The sequence below is a fragment of the Alternaria metachromatica genome (assembly GCF_023757995.1).
Source record: "Alternaria metachromatica strain BMP 0045 chromosome Unknown scaffold_1, whole genome shotgun sequence".
In the NCBI taxonomy this organism is placed as follows: domain Eukaryota; kingdom Fungi; phylum Ascomycota; class Dothideomycetes; order Pleosporales; family Pleosporaceae; genus Alternaria; species Alternaria metachromatica.
Window position 1 is genome coordinate 1,088,306 of NW_026055492.1, and position 26,844 is coordinate 1,115,149.

Here is a 26,844-nt window from a genome sequence, read left to right on the forward strand (position 1 = left end):
CGATCAACCGCCACAGTTGAATCACGACCCATTACCAACATCCTTGCGACATGGCCAGCAACCGCCTCCTATGTACACTAACAGACACATGGATGTGAGCGATGAAGACAGCGACAGGGAGCTTGTTCGTGGAAGAAGCTTGGCACCAGTGACAGCACTGAATGCGAAACAGGAATCTGACAGTGTCAGCCCTGTACTAGCTCCTGTGGGCAAATCTGCCAGTATTACATCAGATAAGAACGGGGATGTGGGGGATGTCGAGCGCGATGACCAAATGCGTGGAGCCCGGGTCATCAGGTATGAAGACACACCCTTTGTGCTGGCGCGACAGCCACCAGACAATGTCGCTGCTATAGAATGGCCGTCTATGGATCCTCTCAATACCCTAGGTTCGAAAGAAAGGGCCCAGGAGTCTGCAGAACACTCGTTCCTGGACATCGGACACGAGACGTTTGTTTACGGCAGCGCTTCGGTTCCGCAGCACCACACAGTCAACGAGCTCGCCAGCGCAGAACAAACGATCCGCCAGGGAGAACGTGCATCTAATGTTGAATCGCCTACTCTCGGTCTTCTTGATGATGCCTTTCGTACTGGCAAAGTCTGGCGAGTATCGTCGCTCGAAGCTAGTGTACCTGCATCCGAGGCGCCTTTTGATGTCAAAGACGACGAGGGCATGTCGAGAGATGAAAAGGCGGATGCGGAACGCGCTTTCAGTCCTGTGTGGTTTGCTAAGAGCGACTTGCAGCTTCCGACAAGCACTCGGGATCTTGGGAATGCAGATGGAAGCGCAGAAATCCGCGCGACAACATCTGGAGAAGAACGCGACGCGGACGCAGGCAGTCGAGTAATGGCCGTTGGCGCGATTGCAGCCCCAGCCCAGCAGGAAATACGAAGACATGGGGACCGGGAGCCTTCGCTTAGCCATACCCTTGCGGGGGCCAGTGCTGCGGCGGCTGACAGCGACACCTCGACGCGCTCCGCGCCGCCCTCCTTAGTTGTCGACGCCGCTGAAAAGCATACCGCCTCTGGATCACTTAGTCCATCATGGGGCCGCGGACACAGCATCATTGATCCACGCGTGGCTGAGCGCGCTTCCGATGAGATGGGGGACGAAAGCAACCTCGTCACGCCCGCCGGGCAGGTTCCGCGCATTACCACCCAGAACGGTCCGGAGACACCCAAGGCTGGACAACCGTACAGCGAGCATTCACGTCCCGCCATGTCAAACAGCCACTCCCATGGCCAGGCCAGCTTTCCGGACTTCAAGCACCAAGCACAGCAACTGCAGGTTTCAAATAGCGCTACGGCGGCTCCAGAACGGTCAAGATCCATGCTCTCGCAGATATCTGCCATGGTTTCTGACGAGGGAAGCAACCCTTACTCTCAAACATCTACTGGAAGATCAACCCCGTCAACAATTCGTCGCATGCAGCCAGAGTCCACCGTGAAGCCTTCGGCAGTCCCACCACAGATTCCAGAGGAGATTTTGATGTCGTATGGTGGCGACGATGGTTTTGATCTTTACGCAGATCATAACGGAGTCGTCAAGGATGTGCAAGACGAGCATGGCCAGCCTTTGCGACTTGGACATCTCCAGGTGCGAGGGGCAACTACCCAACAACAGCCATCACAGCCTTCAACTTCCGGTATTGCGACAGCGCCATCATCTCGCGATGGTGATCGCCCAAGATACAGTTTTGAAAGGCCAATGAGCTTCGTCTCAGGACCTGAAGACCAAGACGGCAAACCTCAAGATCAGATCAACCAGACCGCATCTGCAAATGCAACGCAATCTTCCCCTGTCGCTATGCAGCATCGTAATCAGTCCCAGCAATCACTACACATGGACACAGTGTACTCACCGAACCCGCTAGCAAACGTCGCACCGCCCTCGGGTCGGAGCGCATTGAGGCACCAGCCAATGCTTGCATCTGGCCCATCTCCATCCAAGAATATCTTCCAGGCGGTAAAGTCAATCGACCCCAGTAACAAAACCACTCAGATTACCGTCAGTTCTTGGCGTCCTGCGGGCCATCAAGCTTCCCAGCAAGCAGTTTCCGGAAGTCCTGATCTTAACTGTCAGTTACCACAGGCCACTCAAGCTTCGGGTCGGGTTCCGCTAGCAGAACAAGAGAGGCCAGCAATTTCGGGGCCGCAGAGCAACCCGAATCGCGCACAAGGGCAGATGGAATCTCATGGACCCAGAAATCAATTTGAACTGCAACAGCAATTGTTGCAGAGGCAAGGGCAATACCAAGTTGCCGCGTTTAGACCACCCGCCAATTCTTCGTCTCAACCTGCCGAGCAAACATCAAGAAACCAGGAGAAGTCATCTTCGAAACCTCGGCTTACATCAATGTTCAAGAGCTTTGGTGGTAAGACACAGGCGAACCTCCAGCATACGACCAACTCTGGCAATACAGCCATAATCTCCCAGTCCAAGCCACTTCCGCCGGATCCTAGTTCTGGTACTCCGCTTCACTCTGTAATGGACAGATTTATGCGCCCTAGGGAGGCATCGGCAGAAAAGCTTATCGACCAGCAACATCCTTTCTTGCCGCATAGTCGCCCAAACATGGGGCAGCCACCGGAGTTTGGGCAGGCTTCGTTACAGGTACACTCGGTAGAACCGCGTGTCGATTCGAGAACGCGCATTGCATCCGACCTTCCCAACGACTTTTCATCCCAGCAGCCACCGTCAATATCCAATGTTCAAGTCCAGGCCCATCAAGTATCATACTCGAAAAGACCAGAATCTGGCAAGAAGAAGAGATTTTCTGCGTTGGGCGCTCTGTTCATTCGAGGTGGTGTGAATGGTGATGGATCGGCTATGAAATACAAGATGTCAAAAGAAGGAAAGAAGGCACAGAAGAGTATACAGGCGACCGCTACTCCAGCTACTCCCAGCGCCTCTCATAGAGTACCTCAGCATCAGCAGAATAAGCCACAGCAGTCTGGGTTAGCATACTATCCTCCCGGACAACTTCCGCCTCATACCATACAAAGTAGGCCACCCCTGGGTCAAAAGCTTGGGCCATCGCAACCAGCACCCAACATGCATCCTCAAAAGCTACCTCAGCCGTATCAGCAACAAACGCAGCAAGTTCTGTCATCACGAGAGCCAATCTCTAGTTTACATTCAGAGGAAGCGTCTGCATTCCTTAAAACAAAGCAGCTAGCGATGGAACACCAAGCTCGGCAAAGCAGCTTACAATTGAATCAATCCCAAGCTTCCAAGCCTGGGATTGAAGCACAGCCCTATAGTGCACCATTCCAGAACACTCTTGCACACACGCGAGATCAAGATTCGGATCCACCTCCTGGAGGATACTATAATCATCGTGCTGAGCCAGCTCCAGCTGGGAGTGGAGCCTACGCAGCTTCTTTAGCCGCGCGGGGACAGGTAGATCAACGTAATCAACCGCAAACAGCTCACCAAGGAGTTTATACGGTCCCACAGGCTGAGCGACAGCAGCAACCCCCCGAAAAACAGCAGTCTGAGTACGAGCAGAGTGTTCAGAGGGACCATCAATATGAGCGACAACTAGAACAACAAGCACACCCCGAGACATCCCAGGACCACCTTGCCCATCATACCTGGCGAGCACAACGGGAGGAACTACTACGACAGGAGCGATCTGCACCAGAGCACAATAGGCCATGGCCGAACGACGATGCGTGGGTGCAACGACCGCGTCAGCAGCAACAACACCAATCTTTGGTAGAGTGGCGACCGAACGACTATCAACCTCAGCTTCCGTACCACAATGCGCACGGCTCAGGACCTCTTTTTGCTTCTCAAGATGATGAGCCGATATCTCCACCTGCAGTGTCCCCTACGCAAGAGCCGAGTTATGACGCACCTCCAATACCTGCGGCGTATAGTCATGTATCTGGGGCATTTGTATCGCCGCTTGATCGGCAACAGCAGTCGTTGTCACTCAGTCAGACGGATGCGCCCGTGCAACTTTCAGTGGATCAACACAATCGTCCGCTTTCGGAGTCAATAATGCAGGCTGTGTCGCCGCAAGTGTCTGCACACTCACAAGTACCTCCAAACGGTCGAATGCACTCGGATGCTAGCACAATGTCCCTCGTGTCGCCAATATCAAACTCTCCAGCAATGCCTAGCTACTCTCCAGCCCCTAGTAGCCAACGGTACCAGAATCCAAGGATGAGCAGCATATCAGAAGTCCATCAGCAGGATCTTCCATGGCATCTCGACTTCCCAGCAGGAGCAACCGAACAAGACATTGTTCGAGCACGACAGGGACAATACATGCAAGAACGCTTTACCGCCCAACAACAACAGCAGGACGAGAGAGCTGCCGGATCACCATCGCCTCGTTTATCGCCCGAGCAGACTACGCTAAATACTGTACCTCCACATGCTCAAGCACACGGCGGTGGATTCAGGGAAATTTTGCCGCGAAGTTTCACGCAGCCCTATGCGACCTCGCAGGCAGCACAATCAAGTCAAAATCTTCAGCCCATTATCCGCCGCGACGCGACACCTGTACAGCCAACACCGATACATCCGGGACAATCCCCGCCACCCGCAGCGTATCCTCTGCCCATGTCTCCCGACCCTACGGTGATCAATAGTCCCCAGAATTTCATTGCAAGCGAATTTGCCCCACCTCCACCACCAAAAATAGCCCAAAGTCCTATGCGACCCGGACCTTCTAACGCCCAGCCTTTTTCATTTGAGGGTCAACGGCCGCATTCTCATAGCCCATCGTCGCCAAACTACGTCTATGCCTCGTCACACGGGAATGGATCCCAGTATGATGTGAAAGCTCAAAATGAAGCCCCACCATCATATGACGGTCCTGGTGTGCCTAATAGTGGTTTAGATAAGAGTCGCCCCGAAGGACTTCGACCGCTCAATATCACAACGGATCTAGACGGTGAACCGCGTGATAGACAACCAGATTCTCGTCCACGTCAACCCTCGATTGGTATCCTGCAGCATCCACAACCCGCCTCAATGGCTGCTTCACCTCAACGCACATCACCAGACATGGGTGCGGAGTCGTTACGTCGCCAACTCCTACAGCAAGAGAATCTCGCCCACATGGAACGCGTCCAGCGCGAAAAGGAGAAGCGCGAGAGACATGAACGCGATAGGCAGGAACGCGAGGCTGCAAGAGCAAGAGCAAGAGAGCTTGAGCGCAGCGCGTCTGGTGGCGGGCAGGTTGGCAGCCTGAGAAGCATTGGCGGTAGCACTACCGGAGGAGCTTTAACCTGGGAGAGACGTGGGAGTCACAGCAATAGCAGACAGGTATTTGAGCTGCCTGCCGTGGAAGATGACGAGCCCACTATGAAGGCGACTAGTTATCCTGGACAGGAGTGGGTACCTCCCATGTGGGATGGTGACTGAGCCCCAGTCTTTAGTTCGCCCTTTTTCCTTGTGATCATCCCAAATTTGGTCCATTCGCGCTAATTCTCCCCGTTAATGTATTCGACGCGAAGTGATATGGTCGCACATTTCCTTCTGTGAATATCACACATCATTGCATCTTGGTTGATCTACGCGTTTTGAGCGAAATTCGGATACCCTCATCGTTTTTCCTGGTACACATTGGACAGTCTCGGTCTTCATCTTCTTTTCTTCGTCCAGCTTTGTTTCTACTTCTGTAAATTGTGGGTAATAGTAGATAAACTTTTTTACCTAGGGCAGTGCAGCGCCAGTTCCGCACTACACATCCCTTACAACATCGATTTAATTCACTATCTGCTCGGCAAGACAACGTATCCAGTTTCTTCCACAGTTCGGACCTGATGGGGAGTCAAACTCGTTGCCAACACCAAGATCTCTGTACCGTGGTCCTTAGGGGCCCACCTCTGACGATGAGAGAAGAGCAGAATATTACCAATCCAGACACAAACATTTGCTCAATCGACAAAGACGTAAAAGCTGCAACACACCATCTCGAACGTTTCGAACTTCGCGATCCGGCCGGGTTTTAGAGAGGCAAACACTAGCGGCGCCCAAACACTGTTAACGCATACCTACCTCCAACTTTTCACTCGTGTCTGGACAACGCTATGCGGGTATTGTGTGCGACGTCGTCTATACCAAGGGAAATTAAATCCCCTTCGCCTACTACCGATGGAGCCTTTTCCGCCGACGCTTGATCTTTCTAACGGTACAACTCACTCCTCTTTTCATCAGTCATTCTGCTCAACTCCGATAAACCACCCGTACGAGAACCTCTAGAAATAGCAGGCATAAATCATTCAATTAGAACGCCACAATGTTCCGCAAGATCTTCTCTGTACGAACAATGCGTCAACGCATAACACCTAGCGCCCAACCCATGTCGCGATTCGACAGTCTCCGTCCAAATACTCTCGACGCTGCTGAAGCTTCAAACGCCGAAACCGAAGAAGGTTTCGGCTTCATAGTCGCCTACTCAACTTTCCACCCGTGCTCAACGCGTCCCCTTTCTTTTCCGCTATGCAGCGGGATGGTAACGCCAATGCCTACAGTATTGGAATCCACGTCTCAAAAAAATGACATGAAGGAGACTATGAAGGATAGTAAGAGAGAGAAAGAGGAGGGTGTGGAGGAAGTAGCCTTTAAACCATGGCCATACTCCCTCCCGTCATGGCTTCGACCAAAAGCTAGTACAACCTTTTCACTCATGAGCGACAGGACCCTTCCGATTTCTGCTGTAGTAGATTCTGAGCGCACAGGCGTTCTACAGTTCATTCTCTACGGTGTCCCGAATCCAGAACGCTTCTCTTACAGCCAGGAACTAGTGGCGCCGGGTAGTCTTTTGCATAAGGTTCTCCATGGGATCAAGGAGATGGATGAGTGTGAGGGTACTGTTGCTAGTGTCACCGTTGTCGAAAGTGAGAACGTAGACTTGGGCGAGGAGAAAATCAAGAAGGAAGAAGATGAGGCCATAGTGGTGAAGGGTATGCAGAGCAAGGTTACAGTGGAAGATGTGCTGGAGAAGAATAATCATATGGGGCATGGGAAGATAGCGAAGCAGCGCTTAGCTCCTTCTCAGAATTTAATTTATGGTAAGCACAGTGCATGTAAATAAGGATGAGGACGAATACTTGCAGCCTAGAGCTGACATAAAGCTCAGATCGAATCTAAGCAACGTTCGTTACACCATGTGTCTACTGACTTGTATGTGGGCAAAGAAAAGTGACTAGGCAGCAGTTTTCCTGCTCCTAAACAATAAGTGTACGACACATTACACTAAGTTTTTAAACAATGTATCAGATAGCCATGAACGTTAAGATAACATTCCTATTCTTAGCGCATGTGTCTTTCGCTTAATATGTGTTAATTTCCTTCTATTCTAAGTTATATAGAGTGATACTAGTTCTAGTTAGAACTATTATGTTTGCTCTATACATGTATCTGTCGTAGACACGATGGCTTCTTTCTTATTCTATCTTTTGTGACACTACTTTACCTACCAACCTCAATTATCCTAAAGACATACAGATATTATGCAAGAGACTGACAAGCTCTCGGCTTCACTCACAGAAGGCACGGCTTAGCTGCATTAAGTCGGAGTCGGTCTCTGCAACTTTGTTATCTCTCGCGCGTTAATCTTCCCTTCTAATAGAAGCTAATGTGAACACTAACATTTAAATTAACAGCACTAATTTTCACCCTGCTACTCTCCAGTGCCGAAGAACTTAGAAAAGGCGCAGGAGACCGACGACCGCTGCTTACTCCGGCAGCGATGAACCCAGCATGTCTCCGAAGCTCCGTCAACTCGCGCCCAACCCTGTCCCTGCCAGTGTTCGTTATGTGCTAGCCAACTCTACTCCACCAAGCCAAAATGTTTCAATTCAACCCGACAACACTGCTATTGCGTCTGATACAGGCCCATCGAGCAAGACTGCCGAGAGACTCTCCATTTTACGCAAGAGGTCCACATACAAACCCATGTCCAAAACTCGCAAAAGAAGAAATGTGGCAAAAGATGCCCCCACAACACGTGAGTCGTCGGATAGTCCAGTTTGGCAATTGGAACGGTGACAGCCGGAGCAGTGAAAGACATGGAACCACACAAAGCAATGGATGAACTACTGAGCTAGTTTGACGAGCATCAGCTGGGTTGGCACCGACATAGCGGTTCGTATGGATTGGCTAGCATGCCCTACATTGAGAGGGGACTGCCAGTGACATGGGCATGTGCGAAAATTGCGAAGAGAAAACAGCAGATGAGGGACGGCGACCTCTAGGGAGGTGATTAGAAGCACGACTGGTATAGAGAGAATTCATCGGAAAACATGAAGTCTACGACCGGAGGGGAAGCTACACAGTGGATGGAGCCGAATATGGGTTGAGCTGATGTGTGTTTGCGTAAAGATGACGTGCAAAAATGGGGCTATGAAGGTTTTTTCTCTGGGGCAGCCTTTCTCCCTGGTTTCTTATGCTCAGTGTCGTAGATGATGACACCAAGAATACCAGCATTGACGAGGAAAAAGAGTATGCTCGAAGCCCAGAGTCCGGGAACAAAGGTCGAACAACCGTTGAACTCAAGTTGAAAGCCCTGCTGGAGCCAGGCAACTTGGCCCACAAGCCAGAGCAGAAGTGCTGTGATCCCAATGGGCGCTGAATGCAGGAGAGTCGAATCTGGAAGGTAGTATGGGAGAAACATCATGTACCAGAGGAAGTACTCGACAGAGTTAGTATTCATGCAAGACCGACAATCCATCGTATCGCTTACCTGGCTTGTGCAGACCTTGTTGAAGGTAACGAAGGCAAACGTCTGGGCTAACATCGTGTTCGGAAGATCCTTCTTCGCTAGCGCTAGTGGTATAAAGAAAGCACTGAGAAGCAGTTGCGGAAGGAATGCCAAACGCTCCAGTCCGGAAGATAATGTGGTCGGCTCCAAGTTCGTAGGCGTTGGGGACGATTTCAGGTAGAGGAGCGTATTATAAGGCGAAAAGTTGTGGCGGTGGTCCGTACGAGTCAGATGGTAAAAGTAACTGTGCTCGAGGAATGGCCATCCGTAAACCTTGTACATAAGCAGGTTCAAGCTCGCAAACGCAAGGAGACTGTAGAGTGCGAAATATATTCTCATGGGATTGAGAAAGTTGCGCGTTCTCTCAAGCAAGGAAGTCGATGGTTGCTGTCGGATATCTGCCCTTGTTGCGACTTGCGTGTCATCGAGGAACCAGACAATAGAGGCTGCGTAGATGAACGGGTAGATTTTGAAGTGCACTGCGAACCCGAGCAAGAACCCAGTAAGTGCTCTTTGCTTTGCCAACACCGCCCAAAGCAATGCAGTCACGAATACTCCAAGCAGTCCCTCGGAGCTACCTCTTGTACTGATAGTGACCACCATTGGATTCAGCAGCCAAATGCTGGCAAATTTGAGGGCTCGCTCATTGCTCATCTTCTTGTACTGTTTCAAAATACGAAACATCATCCACCCTGTAGCGACATCGCCGATGGCGAACAGGACCTTTCCGAAAGAAAACCAGAATTGCCCAGACCATACAGTAGGGTAGATGAGCCACGCCAGGAGGGGCGTATAACGATACGTGTCCCGTGCGTAAGGGGATTGGCCGCGCGAGATGTAGCGCGCAGCATCCGTGAAGACATAATAGTCAATGTCGGTGTATTTCATAGGTGAATTCGCATCCTGCCAGAGTCCATATAACAGGAAGACAACTCTTAGGACGATTGACGTTGTGAAGACCAGTGGTGGACTGCGAAAGAAAAAGAAAAGAGCCATGTTGTCTCCGGCATTACAAAAGCCAAGTTGACCAGACAAGACGCTGAAAAAAGCGAACCCGATGATAGGAGGATCGGAACTGATCTCGCTGGGTGGTGTGTTGATGAAACCCTACAGGATGGACTCTCCGGGAGTGAGGGCAGCCGAAAGCGCCTTAGTCCGTAAACGCGATAGCGTCCACGTGAGGACGTGCACTAGCGGACAATCCCAGCGTTTGCCTGACGTTGAGTATAAGCTCACCATCCACGCAGATTCATGGGCCTCAAACGACCGAGAGACGCAGCAATGGCGGACGAGAAGCCAGAGCAATCTCAATCGCCCTTTGTGTCGATGTTCGAAGGCTTCCGCGCAGAGCTGGATGAACACCATGATCGACGAGAGAGAATCATCAAGGCGTCCCGTGACATCACCGCGTCGAGCAAGAAGATGTACTAGGCAATGTTCGAGGTTCTTGTAGCCGATTGCTAACAACTGTGCAGCATCTTCACTCTCCAGAGGTAGGTCTTCATGATGGCCTTACCAAACACACACTGACCTGACAAGGGTCCGCGCTGTTGGCCAAGCAGTACCACCATGGGTCACCAAGAAGAATGCGGAGTACTGGGAGACGATTGAAGATCGCTACAAGAACATCGCCGCCGACCTTCAAGGCCTGAATGCCTACCGCTACTCGCACAACATCACGGGCGGCAATCAAGAGTTCATGGAAGCGCTTAGCTTCCAGCATTACCTTGAAACACAATCACTGATCTCGTACAATGAAGCCAAGGCCCGTATCGCTGCTATGAGCGGCGAAGCTGGACCTATCTCCTTTACGCCAGAAGACTACATTCTCGGTGTCTGCGATATGACTGGCGAGCTGATGCGCTTCTCTGTCACGAGCATGGCGACAAACGGCAAACTTCCGTCTGGCAAGCAAGCAGAGGCGAACAAGAGGCTGAAGCAAGGTAATGGCCAAGACGATGCTGGCGACAAGATGGACATCGACGAGGAAGCATCAGCTGCGAATGAAAGCCAGAAGCCGCGGACTGTCTTGGATGACCTGAGGGCGATCCGGCTGCAGCTCGAGATGTTCGACGCACCGGGAGGGTCCAAGTTTGCAGCAGAGTTGGAGACGAAGAAGATGCCCGTGATGCGCGAGTGCGTGGACAAGGTAGAGAAGGGTCTCTATGGTTTGACTGTGCGTGGAAACGAGCGTCCCAAGGGCTGGATGCCAGATATGAGCAGTGCCAGGGAGGTAGAAAGTTACTGAGCCAGACTACCAAGGCGAATGAAATGCAAGATATCATTCCTGTGCAGTTGTTCCGGTGTGGCTGGGTGGGTGGCGCGGCGCACCCCACTTGGCGTGGGCATCATGGTGCGGTGATGCAGGCCCGAACTTCACACGCCCGTGTCGGTGACAGTGACACCAACGACTATGGTCCTCTGCACCATGCCCAAGACTGATGACCTCGCTCCCGCGCTTCGACTGGCCAGCGCAAATCTAATGCGCACACCCTGAAATCCTGCGTCGACACCCATGGCACGTACTGGCGCCCAACAACAAACCCGCACTTAGCCCTGCTCCAGCCGGAACCGTGGTTCACCAACCAAGCTGCCTACTACTCCCATCCGCGCACCGCCATAGCCGATCGCTACTACACCCTCACTACCCGCGGCTGCGAGGCACATCGGCGATAATCATGCGTCGCAGTACCTGCCCCTCGCGGCCTGGCAAGCCCGAGGCCGCCACGCGCGCACCCGAGCCACCGAAGCGCAAGGTATTCAACTGCATCGTCGACGATACCGCTCTGATCGCCGGCGTCAAGAAGAGCACCCGCGATGGCATCCGCAAGTGGATCGCCCAGGACGCTATACGTCTTTATGTCCCGCTGCACAGTAGGCCATAGCATCGCAGCTTCCCTGTCCCCTTGACTAACGCACAACAAGCCCTTACCCAGCTCCACCGCCTCAAGAACGGCACTGAGCGCATCCACGCCGACGCCCGCGAAGCCGTCAAGTGGCTCGACGAAGTCACGTCCAATGAAGCCGCGAGCCGTGTCCAGCTCGAAGGCGTCGACGAAGCCTACACGACGTGGGGAGAGGTGGAGCACTTCCTGCTACCCGACACATTGCTCTCCATGGAGGATAGCGAGTCGGACGAGGACGACTACCACGAGGATCTCGAAAGCTCCTTCAACGCCCTCGACATGTCCGATGGCACATCCATCAGCTCTACGCACAGCTTCGAGAACGTGTCCAAGACTCCCGAGTCGCCTGGTTCGCGTTCGAGCACGGCGTCCGGGCCAGTCGACGCCACCCCACACACAGACAAGGCAGCCACGCTACTCAGAGCGTCCCCCGACCGTACCGCACGCAGCAGTACCGATATGGCTCGCGCTGACAAGACGACCAAAGGCTCCGTGCCTGTCTATCTCCAGCCCCTCTTCAATCACATCATGTGGCGCATCAACAAGGAGGGCAATCCAGATGCGGCCCTGGAGTCCTTCATCCTCCTCACCAATGATTCTGCCAAGCAGGCCATCGCTCAGAAGTTCGGCATCCGTGCTAAACGCCTTGAGCAGCTCCGAGATGCTGTTGCTCGTGAAGACCGCGAATACAAGAACCATCTGACCATCCACAAGCTAGAGGTCGAAGCGACCGCTGCTAAGAGCGCCTCTCCAATCGCACCCAAGGCCGCAGAGCGACCCAAGTCCAGCCCCATCCACACGAACGTAAACGAGACTAAGCCCGAAGACATCTCCGATGACGAGGACGAGGTACTTTTCAAGCGCGCCCCTCGAGGCCCTGCCGCGACTACCGGCAACCAACACGTCTTCGACCCGAACGATTTTGCTCGCACAAACCAGCAACAGTCCCCTCGCGGTGGACGTGGAGCTCATGCGGCGCCCCGCGGTCGCGGTGGACCAGCCTTCCGGGGCCGTGGTAACTTTGCATCGCGCGGCGCATACGTTCCTCCAGGCCCAGTCTTCCGAGCTCCACCAGCTCCTCGACATGATCCGAATGCGCCTCTCGATCCAGACTCTTTCTCTCGCCCTGCCCCCAAAGTGGGCCCAGTTCGCGGCGGTGGACGGCGAAAGCTATGGGAGCCCAACTAGCAAACCGAAAGATGAGCGTCAGTAGCAACGCAGTAGTCGAAATTCACAACGCCGCCATCGAACGGAACGAACGCGATCAAGACATGAGCCATCAGCACACAAGGGGCTTTGAGCAGGATAGGACAGGTACTGGACAGTACGGTGACCTCGCGGCCCCTTAGTCTACATCACATCATGTCAACGCTGAGCAAAAAATGATCGCAGGTCTTAGCAACTGGTCCAACGGAGCATCATGTCCCACATCCTTCCACTCACAGTCAACCCAGAGCTGTCGCTACATCTAACGACTTGACCGGGGTCGACTACACTTTTCAAGAGCATACCTTGTTATTGGGTTTGTTCTCTACGAGCACTCTCTCCTTGTGTGGTTTTGCGCTCATTCTTGCTTTACAACAAAATTGCACAATTGCCTCGTTCGCTACATGGTCATGGTACTTCTGCCGCCCATTTACGGCTAAGAATGTTACCATCCACTTCGAACGAGGTTCTAATATTTGCTTTACCGCCTTCTTGTACGCTTGTCTGTGAGACTGAACGATAGTCTGCCGTAGGAAGCGCGTGCGGTATAAGGGAAGAAACGCCATAGCTATCATCAACTAGGAATAAATCTTTTGTTCTTGGAGGTTTCCACTCGCATGATAGGCTTGATGTCTCTTCGTGAAGTATCGTCAGATTAACTATATAGACACGAAAGAAAGGGCCACACGCCTCGTTCTCTCCTGCAGTACCATATTAATGCGCAAGAGAACGTGCATACCTAGGTGCCACGGGCGGCTACGTTATTATCCAGTTTGCTGCCTGCTCTAAACCTGATGTATTACAGTCTGTCAAGTAGCAGCATAATTAGTATTTATGTAACGGTTCAGTTTCGTGCTTGCACAAAGGAACATGAACACATCAGTATCGAGAGAGCAGCATGTATTTGAAATTATACAAAGAAGAGATAGACACAAAACTCTCTCAAAAACAAGACAAATGGCTATTTTCGCCATTCAAACTCCTACTTCAATCAATTTACTCCCTCGTACCCCTTAGCAACCTTCCAAAAGCACTTTGCCTTTTCCTCTTCAGTTCGTTGAAGCTACCCTGTTCAACCACGCTTCCTTGATCCAACACAACAATGTGCTCAGCAATAGCCATCATCTCCCGCACATGCGTAATGATGATGACCGTCATCCGTTTCTTCGGTCTGTTGCCCTTATTACTACCACTACCCAGAGTCATCCGCTGCTTCAGGGGATATCCAACTTTGTAATCCCAATTCCCCTCTATCTCATCCCAAAACCAACCTGAACGGCTCCAGGGTGATATGGGTGGGGAATATGGTGGATCCAGTGTCTTCGATGCCGTGAACGAGACTGAGGATGGTCTCGCGGATGATCTGAGCGGAAGTTACGTCTAGCGCGCTCGTTGCTTCGTCGAGGATACGCACATCGGGGTTTCTAACGGGGGCGCGTGCGATCGAGACGCGTTGAGCTTGGCCTCCGGATAGACATGTGCCGCCTTCGCCGATAGGCGTGTTGTAGCCTTGGGGCAGGCTGTCGATGAACTCAGCTATGTCAGCTGCGGAGGCGGCTGCGCGGATGCTTTTGATGCTTGTTTCGGGAAGGAAACGGGATAGGCCGTAGGCGATGTTTTCTGCGATAGTGCCGGGGAAGAGGACGGGCGTTCGTGATACTATGGCCATCCGGGAACGGAGGATGGTAGTATGCAAGGTCTTGATATCGTAATTCGAGACGGTCATATCGCCTGACGGGTTGGAGGATGCGAGTGGGCTGTTTCCTATTTGGTAAAGCTTGAGGAGGAGAGAGGCAATTGTAGATTTGCCTGCCCCCGAGGATCCGACCATATCGGTGCAGCTCCCTTGTCGAATTTGGAACGACACTTCATGCAGTACTCGAATCTTAGGCCGGGCTGGGTAAATGAAGGTGACCTTGTTTAGCGAGATGTCATCTGCAAACTGTATCTGAATTTCGCCGGTGAGCTCGTGTGAATCCTTTGGTAGTCGTGCGAGACGTAGTAATCGTGACCCAGCATCCCTTGCCATGTTGACCTGAGTGACGTAGTTCGCCATATAGCTAACTTGATTGACACTAAGCATGAGAACCAAGAAGCATTCCAACACTTCATTGGCAGTGTACTCATCTTTCGACATGAGATAACCTCCATACCAGTATAGCAGGATAGTTACGAAGATGGCTCCAGTGAATGAAAGTCCGTCAATGGATGCACAGTATATTGCGCGCTTGATGCCGACATTTACGGCTTCGGCAGTTGCGTTGGTATACATTTCCTTGAAGTAATCTTCCAAAACTAGGCATCGAACGGTCTTGATACTGACGAACGCGTCCTGGAGCACTTGACCAACCTTGTCAGCGGCCTCATTTTCCAATCTTTCCCAGCGGCTGCTGATAACGTTGTAACACTTCGTGATTACGAAGAGAACAGGACCGGTTGCGAGAGCAGCTAGGGCCAACTGCCATGCTATGACCATGCTCCAAAAGATAGAAATACAAACCATAAGATTCATAGTGAGAAAGACACAAGCAAACCGGCCTGGAAGATTTCGGGCCTCTTCAGCAGAGTGATCCAACATCTCGGCAAGCCGCGACACGCTGTTTTCTTCCTTGTCGAAGAACTTCCGTGGTTGCATCAGGATGCGCCGCATGGCTTCCTTCTTCAGCGAAAGAGTCCACGTCTGCGCTACTGTATCTGAGAGCAAGAAAATGAAGTAGCACGATAAACCATCGAGAGCGGCAATACCAAGAATGACGAGGGCGTATTTTTGGGACATTTCCTTCCTAGCGCCAGGCACGTAAAAAGTAGTCAAAAGCTGGGCGAAAACCCATGCAAATACTGGTTTGCATGCAGCATGAATCGTTGCGCTGAAGGATGCCGCTAGAATGAGGAGACGCGGACCCCAGACTATAGCGGGCCATACAGACATGACTATCTCTTTCATAGGAAGAGAAGCGGCCGGGAAATCCTTGTCTTCACTAGGGTTCTTGTTGCGGAAGCGTTCGATTCTCTGAAGAAGCTTATCGTTTCTCGAAGATTTCTTCGGTGCGTCCGAAAGAACTGGGACAGACTCGTTGGTCGCAAAGGGTCGCGAGTACGGACCGATCGGCGAGACTGGTCGCGTAGATAGTTTAGGGTCTGAAAGTGAGCTATGTTCTTTTGAAAACGACAGAGAGCGTCTGTGGAGATTCGACCTTGAAATAGGTCTCGAGCCATGGTTTTTCCATAAGATCCTTTTCTTGACAGGAGACGGCATAGACGGGAGATGTTTCGATGCCACAGAATCTGGAGATGCTTGATTCGTCTCAATGGGCTCCATCTTACCGCCTCTATCAGCCGTCTGTTCATGGATGGATAGCCTTGGGCCTGGGCCTACATCGACCGGTATAGTACAGCCCCAAGACGCGCAGGTATTCTCAGAATAGGTCTCCAGCACTGACTGTCCAAAGTGAACAGCAGATAGCGGACGTGTCATAGAAATGATCCGGGCTGTCCGTGACTCCTCGTGTTCCACATTGCCGTCACCAGCTTCAGGCCCCCAATAGGACTCGTCCTCATGATCATCAGACTCATCGTCTGTGTCAGCCTCGGTGTGCGTATCAAGACAAGACTGAAAGATCCATTTTGTGACTCGAGCTCTTTTCGACACCCCTGTTGTACTACCCGGGCGTTGTCCAGCAAGTACAGGAAGTCGTTGGGTCGGATCTGCAAGATGTCATGGGTAATGATAATCGTTGTCTTCCCTTTCCGCCAGCTTCGTATAGCGTCAAGCATCTCGGCTCGTGTAACGTAATCAAGAGAACTGGTTGATTCGTCCAGGATCAGCACCGGCGAGATCCCAATCCTAGCTTGAGCTAGAGCCATTCTTTGTCTCTGCCCTCCACTCAATGAGCCACCCTTCATGCCGAGTTCAGTATCCAGTCCATTGGGAAAGCTCTCCATAACAGGTTCTAGCATAGCAAACTTGACTGCATTGCGGATATCTTGCATATCCACTGCATCACCTAGCTGACCAAGAGCGAGATTGTGGCGGATAGTATCATTGAACAGCACGCTGTGCTGCTCAACAAGCATGACTTTCTGTCGTAACCATTTGACGTCCAAATCTTCGAGTGGAACGTCATCCAGGAATATCTGTCCTGAAGAAGGCCGATAGAAGCGGACGAGAAGTTGTGCTAGTGTGCTCTTTCCGGAACCCCTTTTGCCGACGACAAAGGTCGTCTCTCCAGCCCGGATTAGAAGCGAAGCATCTCGAATGACAGTCTCGTCTGCGCGTGAAGGATATGAGAATGTGACCTGGTAAATAGTTAGTAAGGAGCATCGACGCGACGTGAGAAGCATTACCTTTCGAAACTCGAGCTGGCCCGTACATCTCTCAGGCCGCAGTTTGCCTTGCGATTCGAATTGCTGATCGCTCGTTGAAATCAACTTCATAAGCACACTTAATTTTGCACCGGCCATCTTTCCTTGCTGCAATACAATCAGCTGAGGCATTATCTGGGTCATCCCAGACATTGCCATAAGTGCTGCCCAGAACGTCATGAGGACCTGTTTTGGGTCACTTTCCCCGGTTTCGACGAGGTGACTATAATACCAGAATCTTTGAACAAAATCGCTGATCGTAAAAAATTGCATAATGCCGATCTGCATAGAGCGGAAATTGTCCACGCTTCTGTATAAGCTCGCTGCAATCGTGACGATACTGGTAAAGACGTGGAGTTCGTATCTTTCCCCGTTGAAGCATTTAACCGTCTCAATACTTGTCATTGCAGTCGTAGTATATTTCAGTGCCGACTTCAAGTTCTCGGCATGCTCGTGTGCTCGTAGTGACAACCGCTTTGCCACTGAGGATTGAACCAAGTATAGAACTGGTATTGTACACAATACGACCAATGTTAGATTCCACGAATAGTAAAAAGCGACCCCCAAGGATCTTCTTTAGCGAACGTATTTCTACGGCGATTCCGATATTAGAGTGGCACCTACATCTGTACTATCGGCAGAAATGCGGCGATTCCATCCTCCCGCGTATCGATCCAAGCCATATCCTTTTTGATAAGAGCATCGAAGATTCTGTTGCGGGCACTCCTCGCCTGGAGCTCTCCGAACATGAGAAAGAAGAGATAGTAGAAACTATCGGCAATCCAGTTGAGTGTTGCGAGAGCGGTAAGAATTACGCAGAACCTGGCCATGTTGCTCATGAGTTGGCTGCTGCTTCTCGATCCTTCGCCATAGCTTGTGTATTGACCAGATACGAGACCGTAGAGGATTGCGAAAGCGGGCATGGACAGCGCAGCGACGGACGCCATCGCAATACCGCCAAGCAGTGCGGGCATATACTGTTTTGTGGCGAAAGTGAACAACGTCCTCCATCCCACGTTCGTTATATAATCCTGATCCTCATCATTCAGAGACGGCGGCTTTTCGGAACGAGCGGTCGCGTTTGGATTAATCATCGTCACCATCTTGACCACTCGCCGGCAGCGACTGCGAAAAGAGAGTGTAAGGTGGTGGAATCGACAAAAGGTAAGAGCGACCCAAAGAGATGAAGTGAGAACAGAGAATAGGGAATTACCACATATGGACTAGTTTGTGGCGGCCATGTGGTCGTAGCCCTGGAAAGATGGTTTCCGCGCACCTGCTTTCGTCGCTTACTTTGTCTTTCCTTGACGTTGTTCTCCAGCCACCAATCGCCGCCTTCACGAAAAGCCCAAAAATTGCATCCACTCATGCGATCACTTTAAAACGAGATGAAACAGTGGCTTCCTCCGCGCAGGTCATCAGCGGATGGTGAGCTGAGAGCGACACTCCCGATTCAGCGCTTTGTTGGTCTTGTAGTTGACATGCACAGTATAGGCCGGCAACTGACGAAGATTACATGTTCACCAATACGTCAATTACCAAGCCAATATGGTACTCCACCGATGATCCAGTGGCTTGCATGACAGATATTCATAGACGGTCATAGCTGGGCGGCCGACAAAGAACGTGAGCTCGTAAGCGACGAACAAGTGACGGGCCGGATGTCGGCAATGCAGCCGCGTATTGGCGTCCCTTGCGAACAATAACTTGGAATTTAGAATTTCCAGGATCATCCTGCGGCGAACTACTTGCCCTGCGCCTTCTCGTATATCCAGTCATTCAGGCCTTCTCGGTTACTGCGCATGTCAGCATTGGGCGCGCCGCTATATCCAGGGCGTAGCTTACCGTGCGATTTCAATAGCGTAGAACTGCATTCGAACAGCGAATATTGTGCCTTCCTGGCTGTATTCCATTTTGGGACTTGCGCGCAGCATTGTGCCGAAGTTGTAGTCCTCGACCTTCTTCTCGTACTCACTGATGAACTTGCGCCATCGCTCCTTCCCCTCCTTGCTCTTCATCTCATCCTCGTTTAGTGTGGCTGATGCGTCGAACTCGGGGAATTCCGTCTTGAGGTGTTCGTAGATTTCGTCGTCGATCTTGGTGAGTCGCAGCTTGGAGCCGGGTACTTTCTCGAGGATCTTCCAGTATGTTTCCATGTGCTGCACAACTGTGTGATACTGTCAGCATGGTCGCGACCGGCAGGTCTCGTGATCTGTACCTTTGACCGCGAACTGCTTCTCGATCTGTAGACGCTGTTAGCGATGACTGTCGACGCGCTGGCTTTGGGGTACCTGCATCCTCAAAGTTCTCAGTCTCCTCTGGATTGATGCTCGTGCCTAGTGGGCCTGCGAGAGACATGTTGGCGATTTTGCTAGGGAAATACTATCTATGGGTAGTTTGAAGTGAGAGTGTAGAGAGTGATGTGGGTGCTTGTAGCAGCAATCAGCGCGGTGAAGGTCGACAAAAAATCGCGGAAACGCACTCCGTCATTGCCCCGCCACGCCCGCCACACTTCGCGGGGCTGACTCAACCCCAATTTTCCCATCATGAACACCAACCTCACATATGATTCTGGCGAGCCAATGTTGCCAACTCTACACGTGAGTCTGCATTGCACCGAGCCAGACAGCAGCTAATCACCGCAGCATGAATGCATTCGCGTACCAGTGACAGCACTGGCCTCTTGCGGCGCTCTGCTGATCGCTGCAGAAGGCCCCTTTTTACGCTTCCACCATGCCAGCGACTCGCGGTACATCTCTTCGGAGCGCGTCTTCAAAGCTCAAGCAATCCATGGAATACGCGTCTTTTCGGAAGAGCATGCGCACGTTATCAAACTGGTCATCTGGGGTGGAAGACTGGTCCGCGCCCTCGAGATTGACTTTGCAGATCAAGTTGGCCAACAAGGCCTGAGCCTATGTTTCTCCAACGTCGCGAAAGCTTCAGATTGGATTCTTGATCTCGCTCCTCGTCCCAAAGGCCTGGATGACGATGCTCAGTACCACAAAGGATCCTGCATTGCTGTCACTGCTCATAACGCACTGCTGCACGTTGAGATGGAACAAAGGACGTCGGACGACTTCCACATGACCAAGTGCGCATACCACACATTGATCCGTTGGAGTATCATTTTCTTGCTGACATTTTGATTTCAGTTACATTGATGTAGCTGTATCTGAGCTTACTTCAAGTTCTCGATCTATCCTCTACTCCGCTCACCTGTTCTGGGAGAATCTAAACCAGGTCCTTGTTGCTGCTGGTACAGCGTTCGGTGAGATTATATACTGGTCATGGTCCGACAATGGCGGCGGTGGATCCGCCTCCCGTATTCATCGCGTCTTTTTGGGTCACGAGGGCTCAATTTTCGGGGTCAAGATTTCGGAAGAGCTACCCACCGAATGTTGTCAAAGACTGAGGCGAGTGGTAGCAAGCTGCAGCGATGACCGCACAATCCGAATATGGGACGTATCGGATGTGAACACTAGTGCCACTACCTCGGAAGCTCATAGCAATGACTTGGAGATTCTGAGAACTCGTCATACCGGCTTTACCAACGAAGCTTTCGACTCAAATGAGTTTAATAGCTCGAGCTGTCTCGCCATCGGGTGGGGTCATCTTTCACGCGTTTGGACGGTCTGCTTTCTCGAAGCATCGCCATGCAATGGATCACTGTTGCTCCAGTCTGCCGGTGAAGATGCAACTGCAAGGACGTGGGAACTTACGCCAAACCCCGGAAGTAGCACGAGCTTTCCTTACAGGTTGCTAGAACTTGACTGCACCGCGCATCATAGCGGGAAGAACTTGTGGTCGAGTGTTGTTTCCAATGACTCAACAGGAATACAGCAGGTTATTGCAGGTGGCGCTGATAGTAAAGTCACCGCTTCCCCGTTATTGCGCATCCTGCAGGCAGAGAAGAACTTACGTGGTGCGATCGCTGAGTATACTGTACACGACATATTATCATGGGCGCGAGTGGCCGAGCCTGATCCAAACAGGCCTGAATTTGTGGACGGTCCAAAGTTTCCAAGGAAAGCAGAGTTCTTCAGGAGCTATTGCTTTGTCGATGAAACCTCATTTCTGCTTACTACTAACTCTGGAAACGTACTTATCGGCGCCATTTCGTCCAGGACAGCCCCATGTCAATCAAGCCTCCTTTCAGACTCAAAGTTACTCGATGAACTGAAAGATCTTTCTGGTTATTCTGTCTGCACGAGTGGCTGCCGTCCTGGTTTCGCTTACATCGCTGGTAGTAGCGGCAACATCTACGTGTACAGTAAGGAGTCTAATACCCTGGCAAATCTGCATGCCATTGGTAGCAAAGTCGGAGACATCTTCGCTGTGGAGGTATCAAACACGGATGGTCCAAATACGGCGGCATTACTTGTGACCCTTGTTGGTCAAGGTGAAGCGCAATTGCTATACGTGGACCCTGATAGCAACACGAACGTTCTGAGAGTTGTGCAGATACCCATTGCAGAATCTTCGACCGGTTCGGTCATCACGAGTATGACTTATGCAAGAATACCCGGGAGAGACATTCTCATCATTGGGTTCCGTCGGGGTTCGATCGCACTGTATGAAATCCGTAAAGGTGAGGGGGGTACGGATGTTGCTATCTTGCTACGGATCATTGAGAAAGCACACGGTGCGGAAGCAGTCACTTCTCTTACATGGTGTCCCTCATCTGGAGGCTCCTTAGGCTCCGTACACGGCCATCTGTTCTCCGTAGGAAGAGATGGGCGTCTCAGCGTACACCAGTTCGATGCATCTGCAAACGTTGTCGAGCTGGTGCATGATCTTGCGGTACCATTCGGACCAAACATTGAAGGTTTATACTTCCAGGACGACCATCTCCTCATACACGGCTTCTCAAGCAAGAAATGGTATCTCTACGATGTCACTAGCGAAGAGCAAGTCATGAGCATCGAAACCGGAGGAGCGCATAGAAGTTGGGCCTTCCGGTCACATTCGTCGCTAGGAGGTATCCTAGTATGGACTCGAGCCTCTAGTATGCATATATGCAGTCAAAACAGACCGAATCATACTGTCGTTCGACGAGGGGGTCATGGACGTGAGATCAAGGCGGTCGCAGTTGCATCGGAGATGAACGGTAGATCTCACCCGCTCATCGCCACAGGCGCTGAGGATACCGATATCAAGATTTTCCGCCATGTTGATCATGATCTGATATGCCAAAGGACTATTCGCAAGCACACCACGGGGATTCAGCACCTACAATGGTCGCAAGACGGTGACTATCTTTTCAGCAGCGGTGGCTGTGAAGAATGTAAGGTTTGGGTACAACGCTGCAAAGCTGCTGCTGACTTCTTTCACAGTCTATGTATGGCGGATCCGGGACTTACCCGCCTCCGCTCTTGACATTGGAGTCGTGTGCGAACATGTGTACACGCCAGAAAGTGAGCACGCAGATTTGAGACTCATGTCTTTCGATGTGACCACATCGGGATCCGCACATACTATCACGATGGTGTTCTCAGATTCCAGCATCAAGGTGAGCTGATCTCCGTATTCTCAATGTAGCATGGCGCTGATTTGACAAGATCTATCGTTATGATCCTGCCGCTACTGTCACATGGCAGCCTCTTGGAAAGGGTCTCTACTTTACATCCTGTTTGACACAGTGCATGTTCCTCTCTAGAGAAAAGGTCTTGACAGCTGGTACCGATGGCCATATTGTAGTATGGCCGCTAATGGCAGAAACCGAAGGATCGCGTGGAAGATCCACTGGGTCAAATGATCATTTGACATGGCATCATCCGGCAAGGATACATCAAAGCTCATCAAAAGCCATGACATCCCGAGCCATTAGTGCGGATACCTGGCTCATCGTATCCGGTGGTGACGATGGCAGTCTGGCGTGTGTACTCGCACAGTCTACGTCTTTGCCGTCGTCGACTTCGCCTACGACAACCCATGTTCCGCCACCCATCCTCGTCAGTCGCGCACATGGCTCTGCAGTAACGTCGTGCGCTCTCTTCAGACATAAATCACACATTTTCCTCGTCACATCAGGAAATGACGAGTGGATCAGATTGTGGCGGATTGTACTGCGAAAGGCAAACTCCGAAGCTGGAGCTGAAACTGCAGCACAGCATGAAGGCGCTCTGACGGTCCAGAGAATAAATAGAATCAAGACCAATGTTGCAGATGCGTCGAGTATGGCGGTGCTTGATGGAGGCAATGGTGGTGGCGATGCGAGGGTGCTGGTCTGTGGAGTGGGCATGGAAGTCATACGTATAGCTTTGAATGGGTGATAGACAATCGATAGGCATGATGGTCATTCGTCCGCACCCAAGTGTCTGCTGCTGTGAGTTTGCACAGGGGCGATTGGCGGCCAAGCGATCCATGGATTGTTGCTGGAGCAACGCGTGTCCCGATGCGGCTAGTCGTCGTTCGCGCTTTGACAACACAACACGGCAAGCACGTCCACAACCTCGACTGAACCAGTCTCACCCCAGACCGACAACGACATACCACCAAGACAGCGAACATCGACAGACATCATGGTCGCTACACGTCGCGGTGCGAAAACCGCCCCAGAGGTCGCCTCTGCACCCCCCAACACGCTCAACGCCCCTCCCAAACGCGGCAGGAAGAAGGCAGTCGAGGAAGCTGCTGAGCCAGCGCCTGCCCCGGCCAAACCCACAAAGACAACTGCTGTGAAACGCAAAGCCAGGGCTGAGCCTGAGGATGCTGAGCCGCCCATGGCCAAGAAGACTGTTGCGACAAAGGCCGCGCGCACCATCAAGGTCCAGACCAGAGCCGCACCCGCCCCTGCTCCAGCAGTGAGGGCGACGCGTGGTCGCAAAGCCGAGGAGCCTGCCGCTACAGAGGAGCCCGAAGCCATTGAAGAGGCCCCTAAGCCAACAGCCGCCCGTACGCGCAAGATCGCAGCAGTGAAAAAGGCACCTGTACCCAAGGTCGAGAAGCCTGCTGTCGCCCCAGAGCCTGCCGTCGAAGAAACTGCCAAGCCAGCATCAAGAGCTGTACGCAAAGCACCCGCAAAGAAGACACCCGTTTCCAAGAAGAGCGAGCCTGCATTTGTCGACAAGACCGTCGCCAGCGAGCCTGCTAAGCCAGCTCCCCGTACACGCAAAGCAGCAGTGCCAAAAGCCTCCGCACCCGCACCCGTCATTGTACCGAGAGCCACACGCGGTCGTAATGCCCCTGCAGTCCCACAGGAGTCGCCGCTCAAGGCTCCGGCCCGCAAGCTCACAAAGAAGGCTGCTGTTGTCACTAAGGCGAAGTCTGAGCCAGAGCCGGACGCTCAAACAGTCGAGGAGCCTGTTGCGGAGATCATCGAGCAATCTGTTGTAGAGGCAGATGAACATGCAGTCATGGAAGAGGTGGAGCAGCCTGTCGTGGAGGCAATCGAGAAACCGTTCGCAGATTTCCCTACCTACCCGACAACCCCCTCCCACATCACTGCCCCCATGACCTCAAGAGAGGCCATCGCCGAGCTTCCCGGCTATCCCACGACTCCCTCGCATATCCTCGCACCTTTGTCGAACAAGGCCGCTCTTACCGAACTCGCAGGATATCCCGCGACACCTGCGCATATTGCTGCACCTGTCGCAATCGCTACACCCGAGGTTCAGGCCGAAATCATCGAGCAAGGGTATAATGATGTCGCCATGAGCGATGTTGAGGAGAAAGAAGCAGTCGACCAGATTGAGGCTTGTCATACTTCTACAGCTGCAGAGAGCGCGGTCGAGGCCACAATAGAAGTGCCAGAGGGCCCTCAGCTCGTCGAGAATCCGCACATTGTTGAAGAATCTGACTGCCAGGGCCGCCAGACTACGGCCGATGTCTCCTTGACACCGGATGCAAAGACCCAGGTATCGGTCCAGCTAAAGACACCATACTATGATGCGACGCCCGCCCAGCGTTCGTGTTCGGAGATTTCTGGCACTCCACCTGCACAGATCGTCTGGGGCGTCACCGATCAGGAAGCATTCGAGGAGCTTCCTGAGGCGTACCCTGCCACACCCGCCCACATCATCGCGCCCATTACCTCCAAAACAGCACTGGCCGAACTCCCGGGTTACCCCAAAACACCAGCTCATATCAGCGCGCCTGTGACCTCCAAGGCAGCATTGGCCGAGCTCCCCGATTACCCCAAAACACCAGCTCATATTAAGGCACCAATGACTCCACGTCGCGCTCTCGCTGAACTGCCCGACTACCCTACAACACCAAGCCTGGCTCTCGAGGCTGCTCTCCAGGAAGAGATCACTGCTTCAGTCAAGAAACAGACACCGTCACCTATAAGATTCTCAACTCTGAAGAACGACTCGTTCGATCTCGAGGAACCAAGCGAGCTTGCCGACTTCACTGAGCTCACCGAAGCTAGCAAATACAGTGAGATCGCACCTACGGACACAGCTGTCGAAGCTTCTCCTTTTATTACTAATCCCACCATGCATCTGGCTCCGCTCAAACTTGCACCTCCTTTTGCAGCCCTCGAGCCAGTGTCACCGAAGAAGTCCGCCTTGCGATCACCTCAGAAGGTCATGGACGCTAAGACTCCTAAGAAGACTGTCGCTTGGACAGACGTTCCAGCAGACGAGAGCGATCTATTCCTCTACGAAGGCATCCTTCAGGGCATGGTCTTCTACGTCGATGTCACACGGAACGGTAGGGAGCAGAACTTCTTGTTCCGCGGTCTGCTCGAGGATCTGGGCGCAAAGGTAGTACAAGACATATCGCATGCGTCTCTTGGCCACGTTCTCTTCAAGGATGGAAGCATGTCCACACTGGAGAAGTGCCTTGAAAGCAAGGGAGCCATCAAGTGTGTCAACGTGGGGTGGGTGTTGGATAGTGAGTCAAACAAGAAGCGTATGGACGAAGACCATTACCTGGTCGACCTATCCGTTGCGAAGCCAGCAACTCCTCTGCCTACTACTACGGCGAAGCCATTCACACCTTTCAAGACTCCTTCCAAGTACGCGCTACCTCCTTCATCCCAGTGCAAGATGCCTAGCACTCCGACAAGTTCAGAGTTCGATCGCTCTTTCAATGACGACAAGGAAAACTGCGAAGTTGGCATGTTCTTCGACGACAAGAGCCCGCTTGCACCTCGCACACTTCCCGTCAAGAAGTCGTCTTTCTTGTTCAGCAGATCAGCCATCAAGACCCCATCAAAGTCCATCTTCCTTGGGGCGACGCCATCGAAAGCGACCTTGTCAGCTATGAAGCCTGCGCCTCAGGCCTTCACCACAGTCAAGAAGCGCCCCGCAGAGTCTTCCTTCTTCAACAGCTCCCTCGGTCCACCCAAGAAGCTGCGCCTCTTGTAGTCATGTCATCAATTCTGCTGGCATTCAAAATGCTTGTTTTGTTTACGGAGCTTGGGATATCATGCAGGCATTGGGTAGGCGTGGATGGATCAAGGTGTTTGGTATCCGTTTCGCAAAGTTTCGGTCGTGCTGTCGTCATCCCTGTCATCCCTTCATCGCGGCTTGAGGGTTTCCATTGAGTGCTGCCTCCCTTAAAGGGTTGGCCTTCGTGGGAATCCAACATAGCCAGATGAAGGGCGCACATATGGCGTCTTTGCATACCTTGGCTCTTGCTTGTTCATTGTCTTTCTCTTGTGCGGTTACATAGAGTCTTGCATGTTATGGATGGAC

At 52.2% G+C, this 26,844-nt stretch overlaps 8 protein-coding genes across 8 annotated transcripts; 5 read left to right on the plus strand and 3 right to left on the minus strand.

Annotated features, from left to right (window-relative positions):
- Nucleotides 1-88: 88 nt before the first annotated feature.
- On the plus strand, nucleotides 89-2,873 carry J4E83_000347 (uncharacterized protein; the record flags this gene model as incomplete). The annotated part of the gene is made up of 1 exon (XM_049327310.1): nucleotides 89-2,873. A coding segment is annotated over one exon (2,785 nt), but the record flags the coding sequence as incomplete, so codon positions are not given.
- A 5,493-nt stretch (nucleotides 2,874-8,366) lies between these two features.
- Nucleotides 8,367-9,722, minus strand: J4E83_000348 (uncharacterized protein; the record flags this gene model as incomplete). The annotated part of the gene is made up of 2 exons (XM_049327311.1): nucleotides 8,367-8,657; nucleotides 8,709-9,722. 2 exons carry the CDS (start codon nucleotides 9,720-9,722, stop codon nucleotides 8,367-8,369), a joined length of 1,305 nt encoding a protein of 434 aa, XP_049193456.1.
- A 285-nt stretch (nucleotides 9,723-10,007) lies between these two features.
- On the plus strand, nucleotides 10,008-10,974 carry J4E83_000349 (uncharacterized protein; the record flags this gene model as incomplete). The annotated part of the gene is made up of 3 exons (XM_049327312.1): nucleotides 10,008-10,150; nucleotides 10,202-10,219; nucleotides 10,266-10,974. 3 exons carry the CDS (start codon nucleotides 10,008-10,010, stop codon nucleotides 10,972-10,974), a joined length of 870 nt encoding a protein of 289 aa, XP_049193457.1.
- A 430-nt stretch (nucleotides 10,975-11,404) lies between these two features.
- On the plus strand, nucleotides 11,405-12,820 carry J4E83_000350 (uncharacterized protein; the record flags this gene model as incomplete). The annotated part of the gene is made up of 2 exons (XM_049327313.1): nucleotides 11,405-11,600; nucleotides 11,652-12,820. 2 exons carry the CDS (start codon nucleotides 11,405-11,407, stop codon nucleotides 12,818-12,820), a joined length of 1,365 nt encoding a protein of 454 aa, XP_049193458.1.
- Nucleotides 12,821-14,093: 1,273 nt separating this feature from the next.
- On the minus strand, nucleotides 14,094-18,174 carry J4E83_000351 (uncharacterized protein; the record flags this gene model as incomplete). Its single annotated transcript, XM_049327314.1, has 4 exons — nucleotides 14,094-15,976; nucleotides 16,387-17,134; nucleotides 17,183-17,308; nucleotides 17,833-18,174. The coding sequence occupies 4 exons, from the start codon at nucleotides 18,172-18,174 to the stop codon at nucleotides 14,094-14,096; spliced, it is 3,099 nt and encodes a 1,032-aa protein (XP_049193459.1).
- Nucleotides 18,175-18,944: 770 nt separating this feature from the next.
- J4E83_000352 (uncharacterized protein) lies at nucleotides 18,945-19,558 on the minus strand (the record flags this gene model as incomplete). The annotated part of the gene is made up of 4 exons (XM_049327315.1): nucleotides 18,945-18,996; nucleotides 19,046-19,367; nucleotides 19,419-19,443; nucleotides 19,496-19,558. The coding sequence occupies 4 exons, from the start codon at nucleotides 19,556-19,558 to the stop codon at nucleotides 18,945-18,947; spliced, it is 462 nt and encodes a 153-aa protein (XP_049193460.1).
- Nucleotides 19,559-19,746: 188 nt separating this feature from the next.
- On the plus strand, nucleotides 19,747-20,346 carry J4E83_000353 (uncharacterized protein; the record flags this gene model as incomplete). The annotated part of the gene is made up of 2 exons (XM_049327316.1): nucleotides 19,747-19,800; nucleotides 19,846-20,346. 2 exons carry the CDS (start codon nucleotides 19,747-19,749, stop codon nucleotides 20,344-20,346), a joined length of 555 nt encoding a protein of 184 aa, XP_049193461.1.
- Nucleotides 20,347-23,721: 3,375 nt separating this feature from the next.
- On the plus strand, nucleotides 23,722-26,514 carry J4E83_000354 (uncharacterized protein; the record flags this gene model as incomplete). Its single annotated transcript, XM_049327317.1, has 1 exon — nucleotides 23,722-26,514. One exon carries the CDS (start codon nucleotides 23,722-23,724, stop codon nucleotides 26,512-26,514), a length of 2,793 nt encoding a protein of 930 aa, XP_049193462.1.
- Between the last annotated feature and the right edge of the window lie 330 nt (nucleotides 26,515-26,844).